A 16,119-nucleotide genomic window follows, 5' to 3' on the forward strand; every position below is an offset into this window, starting at 1 on the left:
AAGCTCACAACGTGTCGCGATGCGACGCGTTGTGAGCTTGTAGATCGGCTATTTTCAAATAGCCTAGGTATAAAATAGCTAAAATAGCTTTAAACTAAAGTGGTTAATGTAAGTTTCATAACGTAATAATTTTTATCTGCAAAGTAACTAGTAACTAAAGTTTTCAAATAATTGTAGTGGAGTAAAAGTACAATATTTGCCTCTGACATGTAGTGCAGTAGAAGTAAAAGTATTGGCAATTGGAAATACTCAAGTAAAGTACAAATGTCTCAAAATTGTACTTAAGTACTTGAGTAAATGTGCTTAGTTACTTTACACCACTGCGTAGTACAGGGGTTCCCAAAGTTGGGGTCGCGACCCCCACTTGGGGTCGCGGGACACTGACGGTGGGGTCGTGAAATTATTTTGGGTCATAAAAAAAAAAAAAAAAAAAAAAAAACCTGACTCAACACTCACCTGCTTCCCCACATTTCCAGAATGTCCCGGATGACCAGATTCTCCTCTCGCTCCCTGGATACCTTCGCCGCCTCTTGCCCCTGTGGGTCCGGCCTCTCCCTGTCAAAGAGAAAGGTATGGAGGATTATAGTTTCTTTGCTTTTATGTGCCATGTGGCCATGTCTACCCTTTACTACCTTTCACATTAATTATTATTAGTATTATTAATAATAATATTGAATGTATCCCTTCAGTATTTGAAAATAGCCCTGTGAGCTTGTAGATCTACTATTTTCAAATAGCCTAGTTATAAAATAAGGCTAAAGTGGTTAAATGTATGTTTTATAATATAATAATTTATATCTGCAAAGTAACTAGTCACTAAAGTTTTCAAATAATTGTGCAAAAATACTATATTTGCCTCAGAGATGTAGTGGAGTAGAAGTCAAAGTGGACAAAAATGGACAATTGGAAATACTCCAGTAAAGTAAAAGTACCTCAACAAATTTACTTAGGCACAGTACTTGAGTAAATGTACTTACCGGTAAGTTACTTTACACCACCGCACGATACCTACAGTACATGTTGAAATATGGACAACAACAACAAAATGCGATTATGTTGGTCAATGGTCACTGAACTCACCTTCATTCCTGGGTTGCCGGGGTAACCTGTAACACCGGCGATTCCCATGGGACCCTGTAACGGTGACATCGCTGTCAATGACCTGTTTGAACTGTCAGTCACATATTCAACTATAGTCTATATACTGTATGTGTTCCAAAAAATATCATTCCACTTCATCATTGGTGGAAAAAGTACTCACAGGTTTTACTTAAGTAGAAGTATCAATACTGCACTGTAGAAGTACTCCGTTACAAATGAAAGTTTGGAATAAAAAATGTACTTGAGTAAAAGTACAAAAGTATTGATTTCAAAATGTACATTAAGTACCAAAAGTAGAAAGTCAACTCATTATCCAGGATGTCCCATTTCACACGTTTTCAAATGTATAGAATGTCTAAAAGTCTTTTGAAAATAGCCGATCTACAAGCTCACAATGCGTCGCGAAGCGACTCATTGTGAGTTTGTAGATCTGCTATTTTCAAATGGCCGAAAACGTATATAGGGCTGAAGTGGTTAATGTGTGTTTTGTAATAATAATCCAAATCTATAAAGTAACTAGTAACTAAAGTTGTCAAATAATTGTAGTGAAGTAAAAGTATAATATATGCCTCTGAGATGTAGTGGAATAGAAGTAAAAGTATTGAAAAGTGGAAATACTCCAGTAAAGTAAAAGTACCTCAAAATTGTACTTAAGTGCAGTACTTGAGTATATGTACTTAGTTACTTTACACGACTGCACTTAATGCATTTCACTATACTTACTATTGGGCCTGTTTTACCAGCATGACCATTCTGGCCCCGTTTCCCCTGGGGAGGGAGAGACAGACAGAGAGAGAGAGATTTAATCGTTCATCTGCGGCCATTTTGTGGTTCGACTCAAAAAAAGCCCATTCGTTTTTCCCAAAGAGATTTCCATATTTATATCAATTATATTAAGCCTAGAGTCAAGACATCCAGGCTCTTGGTGAATCATGACCATAAAACATTTGATTCTGTAAAAAAAAAAACACACACACAAAACAAAGGGTATTTATTAAATATAGTACATCATATAATTCAATATTTAAAAATAAAAACTTAACAGAATCAAATGTTTTATGATAGAATATCATGATAATACTCAATAACTCAAGTTATGCAAAGGCAACTTTGGCGACGTTGGGCAGCCCTCTCTCGCAATCGCCTTTGTATTCATCCGGGAGCGAGAGGGAGACAGACAGACAGCGTGTAAAAGAGACAGCCGGTATATGGAAAGCTGAGAGGGAGACAGCATAGTAGGGGAGACAGACAGTATTTTTGCTGCTTCAGTAAATTTGTCCCAACGGTTTTATACCAAGTGAATACAAAACATTGAAATACTGCTGTCCTTTTGTTTCAAACGTTTATCCCAAGCTAACCCATGTGTGGATGTATGACTATTTCTGACAGAAAATGCACATTTCTTTTGGTGTTGCAAGATAGTTGAGGTGCTGAGGTGTTTTCTTACGATGGGTCCACTTGGTCCAGCTCTCCCTCTCTCTCCGATCATTCCCACCGCTCCCTGAAATGGAGAACAAGGGGCTGACTGAGTATCACCACCGTGGTGGAAAAAGTACTAACGTTTTTTGACCTAAGTAAAAGTATCAATCCTGCAATGTAGAATCACTCTGTAAGTAAAAGTCCACAATTCACTTGAGTAAAAGTACAAAAGTATTGGCATCAAAATGTACTTAAAGTACGAAAAGTAGAAAGTACTCATGCAGAATGTCCCATTTCACAGAAATTCAAATGTATACAATTCTTTTGAAAATTGCATTGTAAGCTTGTAGATCTGCTATTTTCAAGTGGCCGAAATGTATATAGGGCTGAAGTGGTTGCTGTATGTTTTGTAATAATAATCTAAATGTACAAAGTAAATAGTAACTAACATTTTCAAATAATTGCAGTGGAGCAAAAGTACAATATTCACCTCTGAGATGAAGTGGAGTAGAAGTAAAAGTACCGAAAATTGGAAATACTCCAATGAAGTAAAGACACCTCAAAATTGTACTTAAGTACAGTACTTGAGTAAATGTACTTAGTTACTTTACACCACTGAGTATCACCACCGTGGTGTCAATGTGGTGTCTGTTCACTGGGTATAAAATGGAATGAGTCGTGCCTACCGCCGTTCCTGGAGGTCCCATTCCACCTGGGGTACCCGAAATGCCCTGCGTAACACACACACACACACACACACACACACACACACACACACACACACACACACAAATATGTATTTATGTCCACATAAACAGAAGTATAAAGGCGGTTACACACCGGCGAATATGCGAATATACGCAAAATTCGGACTCGTTCCGAATAATTAAAAGACGTTTTTTTCGCTCCGCGAAACTGGTGTGGAAGCTTGCATTGACTTTATAAGGTTTTAAAAAAATATATATTATTCGCATGAAAAAAATCGCCCCGGTGTGTAAGGACCTTAAGAAAGGCCTTGTACAAAGGACATAAACACTGCCAATGCAGTCAGACAATAGGAAAACAGTCGCTTACTGTACAAAGTGCCTATAGACTGCGGAACATTGTTACATACGGTATTTTGACATACTCGTCAGACACAGTGGACATAAATCATGGATTGCACGCACACGCACACGCACACACGCACACGCACACGCACACGCACACACTCACACTCACACTCACACTCACACACACACACACACACACACACACACACACACACACTTGAATTATTTTATTTGGATCTGCACAAAAAGCACAATAAGTTAATAGATCCAAACACTGATTATCAGAAGAAGGTTACATTACGGTCAAACCAGATACAACTTATGCTTATTGCTTATAACTTATGCTTATATAAATATGCTTATTAACACACAGAGGGGGAAAGATAAAACATTGATGAGATACTACTACCCCCCCCCCACACACACAGACACACACACACACACACACACACACACACACACACACACCCACACCCACACACACAGGTTAGTTCAAAGTGCTGGACAGTTTGTGTATTCGATCCGATTAAAGGGATAGTTCACCAAAGAATTACTTATTTTCTATCAATGACACACCCCATGAAGCCTTGAATTCATGGATTTCTTTTTTTGTTTTTTTTGCATTCCTAAGCCAATAATTTGATGACCGACGGAAAGATGCTAATGTCGCCGATAGGAGACTCAAAGTTGACTCTTTGTGTGGCCGGTCCATTGCGGTCAAACAAAGCGGTCAGTTGAAAACATACCTTTGATCCAGCCACTCCTGTCTCTCCTCTTTGGCCGGCAAGACCAGCAGGTCCCTGTTAGTCCAGACAGAAAGATTTGACATTAGGTATTCAGTGCAAGTAAGTAGTCGCACAACAATTTGAGCAAACATACAGCATAACAGTCTGAGCTGATCCTGAGATGGAAGGTTTAAAATGAGATGTCTGAACAGAACCAATAACGGAGGTTGTAATTACACTAAAGGTTCGGGCCGCTACGCGGCTCTCCCGTCTAGTAGCCTGGCCCGCACATCGGAGACGGAGACAGTAGAGAGTGTAGACGTTCATTGCAACCCGGTGCTTGTTTCTCGCACATGATTTGGCAACACCAGAGCCCACGATGGTCCGCTTGTTTTTCATTTATGTGGCAACGCCCGGAGGCAAAAAAAACTTAACTTGTGCTAAAGGGTTTCCCCTTCCTGTGTGGTCGCTACTGTGGCAAAATATTGTTGGACGATAATAATTATGCTACAAAGAGGCAAATGTATAGAGAGCAATGGAAAGTGGACAAAACAATGCGTAAATGCAGTGCGCACGTTGTGGCTAGCACTGGGTGAAAAAGGTGATATACACACACATACTCCCGTAAGTATCAGGGGTATGCCTGATGAATACCCTCCCAAAATCATTGCTTTTCACCCAGTGTAGTGTTGTAGTAATCTGAGTTCCCAGAAGTTTTTCGCCTCGCATACAAACGGGAGCGGCGAGGAACTTCTGGGCCAAAGCCCTGGTATTTCTGGGCGGGATGTAACTTACGCTCAGAATCTGAGCGGACACGCCTCTTACCGGTCTACTCGTCTAAAAAGTCCGACGAGAGGCAAACAGCAGTACACAACAATGGCGGCCGCAATTTCTCAAGGGGAAATTGCTTCCCGTCGCTCCTATTTACATGTAAGACCCACTGCATGTGGATCCCGCCCCCTTTTCTTCATTGGCTGTTGATTTGAATCAGAAATCAGTGGCCGCGCCCCTGCTGTCCAGGCTTTGAGCCGAAGCCTCCCAGACTAGTGTTGTAGTGACATGTGATTATGTGGTTGTTGTGTTGATACTGAAACAATGAAATGGCTTCAGGGTGGGTGGCTTCAGCGGGGGACAGGAAGTGCTGACTTTTCTCAATTGTAATATAGGATAAGCACATTCACACACATACAGTGAATGCACAGTAAAATTCCCCAGGTGTTGATTTAACTGAGCGTGTACAAATGGAACCGAAACGGGCCCTCTGGGCCATTCTGTTCAATCTGTGCACACGCTGTGTTAAATGAACACTCAGGATTTTACAGTGTAGCCTATTACTCAGCAACCTTAGGGTTCGTTGTGCAGACCGACCTTATGGCCTTTCAGTCCTGGGTTTCCAGGAAGTCCAGGGAATCCTCTACCACCCTGAGGAGAAAGAAAGACAAAGAAAACAATCCAGGTTATTAGACATATAGATCAGGGATGATGCAACTTTGATGATGGAGAGGGCCACTATATTTCCACACTCACTCCAGAGGCTGGAGAGACATGGAGACCCCTGTCACTGAACAAACACTCTATAGCGATGATTACTATCAGATTATAGTGCTTTAACCTTTTAATACAAAACCTTTTGTTTTAACCAAAAAACATCACTTACCCTACCTTTTAACACACATCTCCAGTTTCTGCATTGCGATCCGATCACAATTCGATCCCACACTTACACTACCTTTTTATTTAACCCATTACGAAAAATTGCAGATCTACAAGCTCATAGTGCGGCACCGTGTGCCGTGCTATGAGCTTGTAGATCTTCTTTTTTTTTTGAAAAATCATGAAAATGTATGCAAACCTTTGAATATATATTTTTAAGCGAGCATGTTTTACTCAAATCTTTGCTTCTGGGGATTCTACAAATGTCTTCTAAATCTTAACAGTTTTTTGAAAAAACTTATGTTGCCATAATATCAGTGGTTCTCAAACATTTTTTTTATGTCAAGGACCCCCAAAATGATATGTATTTGGCCGTGTACCCCCATCTCAAAATAGTTTTGTTCCAGGGACCCCCCAGAAGCAAAGATTTGAGTTACAAATGTTCGCTTTAAAAAATATATATATATATTTAAAGATGTGCACACATTTTTCACGCAAAAAAAAAAAATAGCAGATCTACAAGCTCATAGCGCGGCACCGAGTGCTGCGCTATGAGCTTGTAGATCTGCTATTTTTACACTGACAGACGTGACAATAGGATTGGGCTGGTGGTTTAGTACCGCTGAGCCTGGGTTTCCTGGCTCTCCTGTTGATCCGGCGGGACCTGCTTCTCCCTGAACCGCAACGAGAAAAGAGACGAGAAGAACCGTTCAGTGTTGCCAGGTTGGGAAATATTGAATTATCGTACAGGAGGCTTACAATTATCGTATTTGAAACTATCGTACGCAGCCAAAAAAAGAGAAATCACACGTGTAAATATGTAATTTCACAAACAAAAAAAATCCTTCCTGGACCTTACCCAAATGAAAGCCTGAAACTGGACTGGAAAGACGCGACCGGTGTTTTTAATGCCTCCCAAGTACAGATCTAGGGTCAGATTGACTGATTTCCTGACTTATTTGGAAAAGCCAAATCGGATCGCGAATCAACAGCCAGGGGATTTAGTAAATTCACACACTTTTTGTGATATGGTGAAATTATCGTACATTTGGGCATTTTTGGAATTATTGATCGTACAGAGGGTAAAATAATCGTACACATACGATAATTATCGTACATCTGGCAACACTGGAAGCGTTCAATATCTGTGAGGCAATATCTGTGAGGCAATATCTGTGAGGCAATATCTGTGAGGCGCACACACACACAAGTAAAAGGCCTGTGTTCAAAATGTTACTTGAGTAAAAGTACAAAAGTATTGGCATCAAAATATACTTAGAGTACCAAAAGCAAAAGTACTAAAATGTTTGAAAATAGCAGATCTACAAGCTCACGACGAGTCACGTTATGAGCTTGTAGATCGGCTATTTTCAAATAGCCTATCTATAAAAAAGGGCTAAAGTGGTTCATGTTTGTTTTATAATATAATAATTGATATATGCAAAGTATAACTAACTGTGTAAGTAAAGTTTTCAAATAATTGTAGTGGAGTAAACGTACAATATTTTTCTCAGAGATGTAGTGGAGTAGAAGTAAAAGTACTGAAAATTGGAAATACTCCAGTAAAGTGAAAAATACCTCAAAATTGTACTTAAGTACAATACTTGAGTAAATGCACTTAGTTATTTTACGCCACTGCCTACACACACACACACACACACACACACACACACACACACACACACACACACACACACACACACACACAGGGCTCAAGTGGTTACAGTTTGGAGCTCTGATGTGGTGTCTCTGTGGACATGTGTATGTGCGTTTTTGACTCACATCTGGTCCGGCTTTTCCAGGGGGTCCTTCGGGTCCTCTGTGACCACCACCACCCTGTAGACACACAACCAATCATCTATTAGATACACATATCTGAATGAAAGACCACTGGCACGCACACGCACACACACACACACACACACATTTTAACATTGTATTCGTGTCCACATAAAGGAGAGCATGCAAGGACACAAAAGGCGGCTTTCCATATGCATGGCCTCACCCTACCCCACACCACACCGTCCACTTGTGCCTCGGTTTCCACTATAATGAAGTGGGTAGAGTGGTGTGTAAGTGGTACTAAACTGGTGCCTAAAAAGTACCCAGTCCTGGGTAGGTCTGAGCTAGGCCAAACGGGGCCAAACACTTCATAATGACTGATCACTCACCGACTTTTTATTTAGAACAGGATATAATTGTAAAACATTATAATTCTTTATAGATTATTATAATCACAGTTAAAATCTATTCTAGTGTGTTATAATTATCATAGTTGTGAAACATTATAATTATTTATAGTGTATTATGATCACAGTTATAATCTATTATAGTGTATTATGATTATCATAGTTGTAAAACATTATACTACTTTATAGTGTATTATGATCACAGTTGTAATCTATTATAGTGTGTTATAATTATCATAGTTGTAAAACATTATACTACTTTATAGTGTATTATGATCACAGTTGTAATCTATTATAGTGTATTATAATTATCATAGTTGTAATAAATTATAATAATTGATATTGTATTATAATCAGTTATAATCCATTATAGTGTATTATAATTAGCATAGTTGTAATACATTATAATTTATATTGTATTAGAATCACAGTTATAAGGATCCATTTGGTTCATCATCATCATCATAACCTTTATTTCAACTCGGAGTACAGTTGAGGGCAAGCCCTCATTTCAATGTAGCCGAGATACAACATAATCAGCATAATCAACAGGAATACATTTACATACATCAATAAATTAATAATCAGACAATAGAAATACTCAGTATTTCAACGAAAGAACAGGAACTTTAAATAAAACAGTTACAGTCTGGTACAAAGGTGCTGGAAACCATTGCTCTATGTTGACCCAATGAGGGCAGTAGCCTGATTTTTAGGGACTTCTGAAGCTCATTCCAGGCAGATGGTCATACCGAACCAAATGGTTCACCCGCACGTGCACAGGTGATTTGCACTTGTATACAGGACAGTTGGCCACTCATTTACATTACATTGTTAGACAAAAAGCAATGACCTCCATCTATGCTTACATTACAAATGAGTGCAATGACCTAGTCTGCTACTCATACCTGTGGATTTGAGAGGGGGTACTTTTGTGTAATGGAAACGGTAGATATTTTGATGCAGTGTGGTGTGGTGTAGTGTGGTGTGGTGTGGTGCTTAAGATGCAGTGGAAAGGGGGATAAATACTGTACAGCGGTGGTGGAAAAAGTACTCACCTTTCTTACTTAAGTAAAAGTATCAATACTGCATTGTAGAAATACTCTGTTACAAGTAAAAGTCTGGTATTCAAAATGTACTTGAGTAAAAGTACAAAAGTATTGGTATCAAAATGTACTTAAAGTACCAAAATGTACTTAAAGTACCAAAAGTAAAAGTACTAAAATGTTTGAAAATGAAAATAGCAGCTCACAACGCGTCGCGATGCGACGCGTTGTGAGCTTGTAGATCTGCTATTTTCAAATAGCCGGTATAAAATGGGGCTAAAGTGGTTAATGTATGTTTTATAATATAGTAATTTATATCTGCAAAGTAACTAGTAACTAAAGTTTTCAAATAATTGTTGTGGAGTAAAAGTACAATATTTTGCCTCTGAGATGTAGTGGAGTAGTAAAAGTACTTAAAATTGGAAATACTCCAATACTCCAAAAAATACCTCAAAATTGTACTTAAGTACAGTACTTAAGTAAATTTACTTAGTTACTTTCCACCACTGCTGTGGGCTACAGTTAGAACAGTTAAAGTTGTACAATGCAGATTCACAAATAACGATTTTTAGCAACCTCTGCTGGTCACTACCGTCACTGCATACAATTTCCGTAGTCCTCGATTACCCAGAATTCCATTTGTTTTCACCGGAAGCCGGAAGCGTTCAAAAATCTTCTTTCGATCTTTTAATTGTTTTATACTATCTGCGGATCGTTTCTCTTAGCCAGTGGAGCATTAGTTACCATGAGCTGTGCTTTCTTTTTCTGTCGATCTTCCAATCCTACATTCTCTTAAAATCAGCGTGAGGTTCCTTTTTGTTATTAGCGCGGTAGTTCCTGGCCAAACAGGAAACCGTTGCGGTAGTTCCTGGCCAAAACCAGATGACGTCATTTTCCCGGGAAAGTCCCCCCCGACAGCGTTCAATACAAAATATATAAATAAAAGGCTTCCGGGGGTGAAATTCATGGAGTGGGTGTTGTGAAACTTTTGCCACTCACAAAAGATATACAATTTAACTTTAGTTTTGTTGAAAACGTTACCTAGTATTACTTTAAAGGACGACTTCACCAATTTTCAACCAATCTTTATTATAACTGGTCCTCACTTTATGCTCATAGTAAAAGTGAAGGATACAGACAGTATTAAAATGTTCCCTACCATAGGTCCTGGCTCTCCTGCGTCTCCTGGGATGCCTTGTCCTCCGGAAGGACCCTAAACACACCCAGGGAGGAAAATTAAACATAGAGGTCAGACCAGTTGTTCTGTAAACTACAGTAACACCATGAGGACTACAGCAAATTCATTGACGCGTTTAGACCGGGAAAGAATGTGTCATTTTTTCTTTGGCTATTCAAAAATAGCAGGTCTACAAGCTCGTAGCGCGGCACCGAGTGCCGCGCTACGAGCTTGTAGACCTGCTATTTTTGAAAAATCTTGAACATTTTTAGCAAATCTTTAAATATATAAAACAATTCCTTTAAGCAAAACAAATTTATAATTCAAATCTTTGCTTCTGGGGTATCGTACAAATGTCTTCTAATTCCTAACAGTTTTCTGAAAAACGTATGTTCCTATTATCAGTGGTGCTCCAACTTTTCTATGTCAAGGACCACCCAAAAGGAAATATATTTGGCCGCGGACCCCCCCCCCCCCATCTCAGAATATGTCGTTTCAGGGACCCCCAGAAGCACAGATCGGAGTAAAACAAATTTGCTTTAAAACATGTATAATCAAGATTTGCAAAAAAAAAAAAATCAAGATTTTTGGGGGTTTTTTTGCCAAAGAAATAGCCAAAGAAATGTTAAAATGACACAGATTCTCGGTCTTAATGGGTTAAGTGCAGGTTCAGTCAGTATATATTGTCAAATATTTTGAGTCCCATTATAGAGGCTATAAAACGTACGTGTGATCCTGCCTGGCCGGGAGGGCCTCGAGGTCCTGCTTCACCCTATAGAATAAGACATCAAATTACATCCCATCATGGTACAGTACAGTACAGTACAGTACAGTACAGTACAGTACAGTACAGTGCAGCACTTTACATTACATTGCATCACTGAACATTACATTTCAGTTTTAAAGATTTAAAAAAAAAAACGTTTTTAAATAATTGTAGCGGAGTAAAAGTACAATATTTTCCTCAGAGATGTAGTGGAGTAATAAAGTACTGAAAATTGGAAATACTCCAGTAAAGTAAAAAAAAAATAACTCAAAATTATACTTAAGTACAGTACTTGAGTACATGTACTTAGTTACTTTCCACCGCTGAGTAACAGTGATAGTTGTATAGTAATGGATGGATGTGACAGACACTCACCCTGGATCCTGTCACCATCGCTGCATGGCCTGACTTCTCACTGAACCCAGACCCCATCTGGGACACCAGCTGGCCCTTTGGGAGCAAACAGGTTCAAAATCAATGGCTAAAAACAGTGGTTAACGACTGACATGGCCTATACCTCATTGTATGGAAAATAGCAGATCTACAAGCTCACGACGCGTCGCATTTCTGAGCAACTGTGAGCTACGGTATAATTACATGCACACTGTGAACCTAGGATTTATTCCGTACAAAAAGTATACCGTCCAATGAGAGACGGAGGTGGGGGGTGGGTCTAACGACAAGCCAATCAGCGAATATCTGCTAAAAGCAAGCTGTGCGATGACGTCAGATGTGGGCGGATCCGTGGATCTCTTGTGATTGGTTTAGGGAAATTCGAATCCCCTCCCCCTCGCAATCGCCGACACTGGAGCCAATTTCAGACTGAAGCTCCACGCAGCTTCAGGCTGGTAACAGGCTACACTGTTGCCTGTTTGCAGCCGTTTTGATCATTATCTTTTCTCAAAAAGATACTGAAGTAGATATGATAAACATTTAAACCATGTCATGTCCTACAGATATTATTGTGACTGTTATGATATGATATGATATGATATGATATATCATATCATATCATATCATATCATATAACATATAGAGGCATGACATAGGCTTACCCAGATTAATTATAGCGATCCTGAGGGCACTATTTTGCGTGGCGTCTTATGCCTTATGACTAATTTGAGTGCTGGTTTAAAGGAGTAGTTCACCCAAAAAAATGACTTATTGTCTATCAATTCCACACCCCATGAAGCCTTGAATTCATAGACATTTTTTTTTTTTTGTCGCATTCCTAAGCCAATAATTTTATGACCGGAGAGTTCGCCGCTCATCAAATTATCGGCTCAGGAATGCGACAAAAAATAAATAAACAACTTCCATGAAATCAAGGCATCATGGTGGCGTGTAATAGCCTGGTAAACACCCCCTCCCTCCGGAAATCTCATGCATTGCATTGCATTTGGTTTCAGGAAGGAGGGTCTGGGATTGCTCACAGAGTAAAGCTGCCCGAACCGCTGCGCATACGAACCAATCAGCGGCTGCTAGGTGCGGGATCATCCAATCACCTGCCTAGTACCTTGAAAAAATGAAACTCCGTCTGTCATCGATTCTACGCCCGGAGTCTCAGATGCAAGTACGCTGTGAAACAAAATGTGTGTCGCAAGCTTCTTCCATTTGACGGAGTGAGGTTAGGCGTGTAATTGATGGAAAATAAGTAATTATTTGGGTGAACTACTCCTTTAAATGTGAGAAAGTGTAAAAATTGAGCCATTGACTCACCCCAGGGTGCATGGGTTGACCGGGGGGTCCTGGCTCTCCGGGGTTTCCTGGCACTCCGGGTTCTCCGTCAAAGCCTGGTGGTCCCGCGGCCCCCTGTAGTTTGAAGCGGATTTAAGTTTTTAGTTTACCCGTGTGCATCAGTTTGACTCTGTGACGTGCTCACAATGAAACACGTTGGTATCAGTGTTGATTTCGTCTACTAAAACTATGACGAAAAATGTACGTTGACTACCTTTTTTTCACTGACGAAAACTAAATAAAAACTAAGCTGCGATTGACTAGAACTATCACTAAATATATTGACAATTTCGTCAACAAATAAAAACTAGACTAAAATGTCAGTGAGGGACTAGTGGAGAAGAGATCCAGTAGAACTAAAAGACAAGTCATTCTATGTTTGGTTGCACTCGGGTGTTGCGCTCTGAAAATAGCAGATCTACAAGCTCACAACGCGTCGCAGCGCGACGCGTTGTGAGCTTGTAGATCGGCTATTTTCAGCATGCAACCAAGTGTAAAATCAGCCATTACGATGCAAACAAGGCACCGCCGAAATACATTTTAGTCGACTAAATCAACTGTAGATTTAGTCGACTAAATTCTTATGATATATAGTCGACGAAAATCTTATGATACTTAGTCAACTAAAACTAGACTAAATCTAAAACATTTCAGATGACTAAAATTAAAATATGACTAAAACTAAATGGAATTTTATTCAAAAGACCATGACTATGACTAAAACTACATCAAAATGTGTCGTCAAAATCAACACTGGTTGGTATAATTCTTCATTATTTTTTCTTCAACAGCTAAATCCAGAGTGTTAATTGAAGAGGACAGTGTACAAACACATCTATATTACACTATCCCATTCAATGAATACTAGGCATGTACTGTAACGATTCACTCAACCCACGTTGCGATTCGAATCACGTTACTATAGGTTCACGATACGTTTTGTCGCGATTTTTTTAAACTTAAAATTATTTTCCAGACAAATGACCGATTTTCTTTCTTCTCTCTCTTACACAAATCCAGTATTTTCTTTCTCTTTTAATTTTCTTCTCTTATCCTCTTTTCAATACAGTAGAAATACTGTAGAAATAATTTGAATAATTTTGAGTTTTAAAAAATCGTGACAAATAATTTATTTTCTTCTCTTATCCTCTTTTCAATACAGTACTTCTACCGTATTGAAAAGAGGATAAGAGAAGAGAATTAAAACTGACTGAAAACACATTTTTTTTATCAACTCTTTTACAAAGATCCTGTATTTTCTTCTCCTTTTTTAATGCGCCGATTCAAATTGTGATTTTGAATCAATTTGAACCGATTTATGATATATTGCTACATGCCTAATGATCCAGATTTGACTGTTTATCTTTGTGCGTGTGTGTGTGTGTGTGTGTGGTGGTCTTTCATACCCGTCTCCCTCTGAAGCCTGTGAGGCCCCTGGATCCCTGGGCTCCTGGAGGGCCCTGGGTAGCAAACACACATTCAATCAGTCCATATGAGCTGCTGTTGGGATAGTAATGATAGTTACTAAAGTTCAGCGGCACTGAGATAGAAAGAGCTTTGTTCACTCCATCGGGGAAATTATTATACAGTACATGGCGGCGGACCATGTAAAAGAAGATTATTCATATAATACTCAATTTATTCAATCATTTATTGCCAAAACTAACCCTGATTTCAGGGATATAAGCAAAAACAAATGAATGAAATGTTTTGTAAGACCAAGTGTGCCAATCTGTGATTCCGTTTACTAAATTATCAACACAATAATGTATAGGATTATGTTTAAGTAGTATCATTCTAAAAACCCATGTTCTTGCTGTTCTACATTCAGCCAACCAGTTGAAGAAATCACCGTTTGAGGCTTTAACCTTTTGCTTTTATGAAATCTCACAATTTCAAACCACAAAACTCCTCCTTTATTTGGCATCTGCCGCTTGTATTAAGGTGACTTGATAGATTGACATCGAGAAGGGCCTGTCAGCTCCCTTCACGGCTTCTATAGTCTAGGGCCAGGCAATGCAATGCTTTGTTTTCAAGAGTGTTGCTCGCAAACATCAGTTGTATTATAAAGTTATATAAAAATGTGCGAGGCAAAGAACCCGAAAACCTATCGGGTCTGTTGGGTCATTTTATCGTCTACTCAGGCTTTTGTGAGCCCCCCAGACAGTTTTTTAAATGGCTTGATTCAGTATTTAGATATTTGATATTCATTTTATCAGACATGCCCCCTTCCTACACAAACCCATTATAACTTTAAACTCCATTTTTAACATGTTAGATTCATCAAAAACACCCGTCCTTGGTTCTGGTGACTCACCCTGCCCTCCTAATACGTGAGGGGGCCGTGTATTTTCAATTACTTTTTTCATTTAAAAAAGTGGTTAAATGCGTGGAGAATAATCTAACTCTGTAGTAGCTATAACTAAAGTTTACAAATTGTAATGGAGTAAAAGTACAATATATGTCTCTGAGATGTAGTGGAGTAGAAGTAAAAGTATTTAAAATTGGAAATACTCAAGTAAAGTAAACGTAACTCAAAATTGCACTCAAGCACAGTACTTGTACATGTACTTAGTTACTTTACACCTCTGCCTGTAGTGTCAGGCTCTTTCTATTCTCAGTAGCTCTGCTTGAGTGCATTGCCATTCATGCTACAGTATAATGTATTACCGCCAATCTATCAGAGCAGTAATGCTTCATTTAGTTTGCACGTTGGTTTTGTGCCAGGAAAATAGCAGATCTACAAGCTCACGTGTTGTGAGCTTGTAGATCTGTTATTCTGCTATTCTGCTATACAGTCAGACACTGACCGTCTTTTTCATAATAATAGTAATAATGATATATGTATGTATATGTATATAAATAAAGGTAACATACTGTATGATGACATAAGAGACGGGAAAAAGATTAAAAGAAAGTATGAAATAGTAGTATAATAGTTATAATAATTAATAGCATAATACGATTCCAAAATGCTGTAGACAGTGGCTGTGCATTACAGCAATGCCCTCCTTCAGACACTCATAGTTTCAAACATTCACAGTCACAAATTATCTTTTTTTCCTATAACTTTGGATTTTTAAATAACAACATAAATCAAAACTATCTAATCATCTGCGTCCAAGAAAGTGGTCTAGACAATAAGATATCCTCCGTGTTGTTTGACCAACACAGTTCAAATCTAGAGTTATACTGTCAAGCCTCTCTCTCTCTCTCTCTCTCTCTCTCTCTCTCTCTCTCTCTCTCTCTCTCTC

At 38.9% G+C, this 16,119-nt stretch overlaps 1 protein-coding gene across 3 annotated transcripts in view; it reads right to left on the bottom strand.

Moving 5' to 3' along the window:
* Positions 1-16,119, bottom strand: part of LOC308080681 (uncharacterized protein) — a 93,410-nt gene that overhangs the window by 47,692 nt on the left and 29,599 nt on the right. For all 3 annotated transcript variants that reach the window (XM_080422606.1, XM_080422608.1, XM_080422607.1), the window contains 14 exons: positions 14,272-14,325; positions 12,848-12,940; positions 11,504-11,578; positions 11,090-11,134; positions 10,345-10,398; positions 7,733-7,786; positions 6,571-6,624; positions 5,666-5,719; positions 4,319-4,372; positions 3,207-3,251; positions 2,549-2,602; positions 1,825-1,869; positions 1,081-1,134; positions 457-555 (listed from right to left, as the gene is read on the bottom strand). In XM_080422606.1, coding sequence (XP_080278732.1) covers positions 457-555; positions 1,081-1,134; positions 1,825-1,869; positions 2,549-2,602; positions 3,207-3,251; positions 4,319-4,372; positions 5,666-5,719; positions 6,571-6,624; positions 7,733-7,786; positions 10,345-10,398; positions 11,090-11,134; positions 11,504-11,578; positions 12,848-12,940; positions 14,272-14,325 — 834 coding nt within the window. The remainder of the gene's footprint in view (positions 1-456; positions 556-1,080; positions 1,135-1,824; positions 1,870-2,548; positions 2,603-3,206; positions 3,252-4,318; positions 4,373-5,665; positions 5,720-6,570; positions 6,625-7,732; positions 7,787-10,344; positions 10,399-11,089; positions 11,135-11,503; positions 11,579-12,847; positions 12,941-14,271; positions 14,326-16,119) is intronic.

The sequence above is a fragment of the Gymnoscopelus braueri genome (genome assembly GCF_963280865.1).
Source record: "Gymnoscopelus braueri genome assembly, chromosome: 24".
Classification (NCBI taxonomy): domain Eukaryota; kingdom Metazoa; phylum Chordata; class Actinopteri; order Myctophiformes; family Myctophidae; genus Gymnoscopelus; species Gymnoscopelus braueri.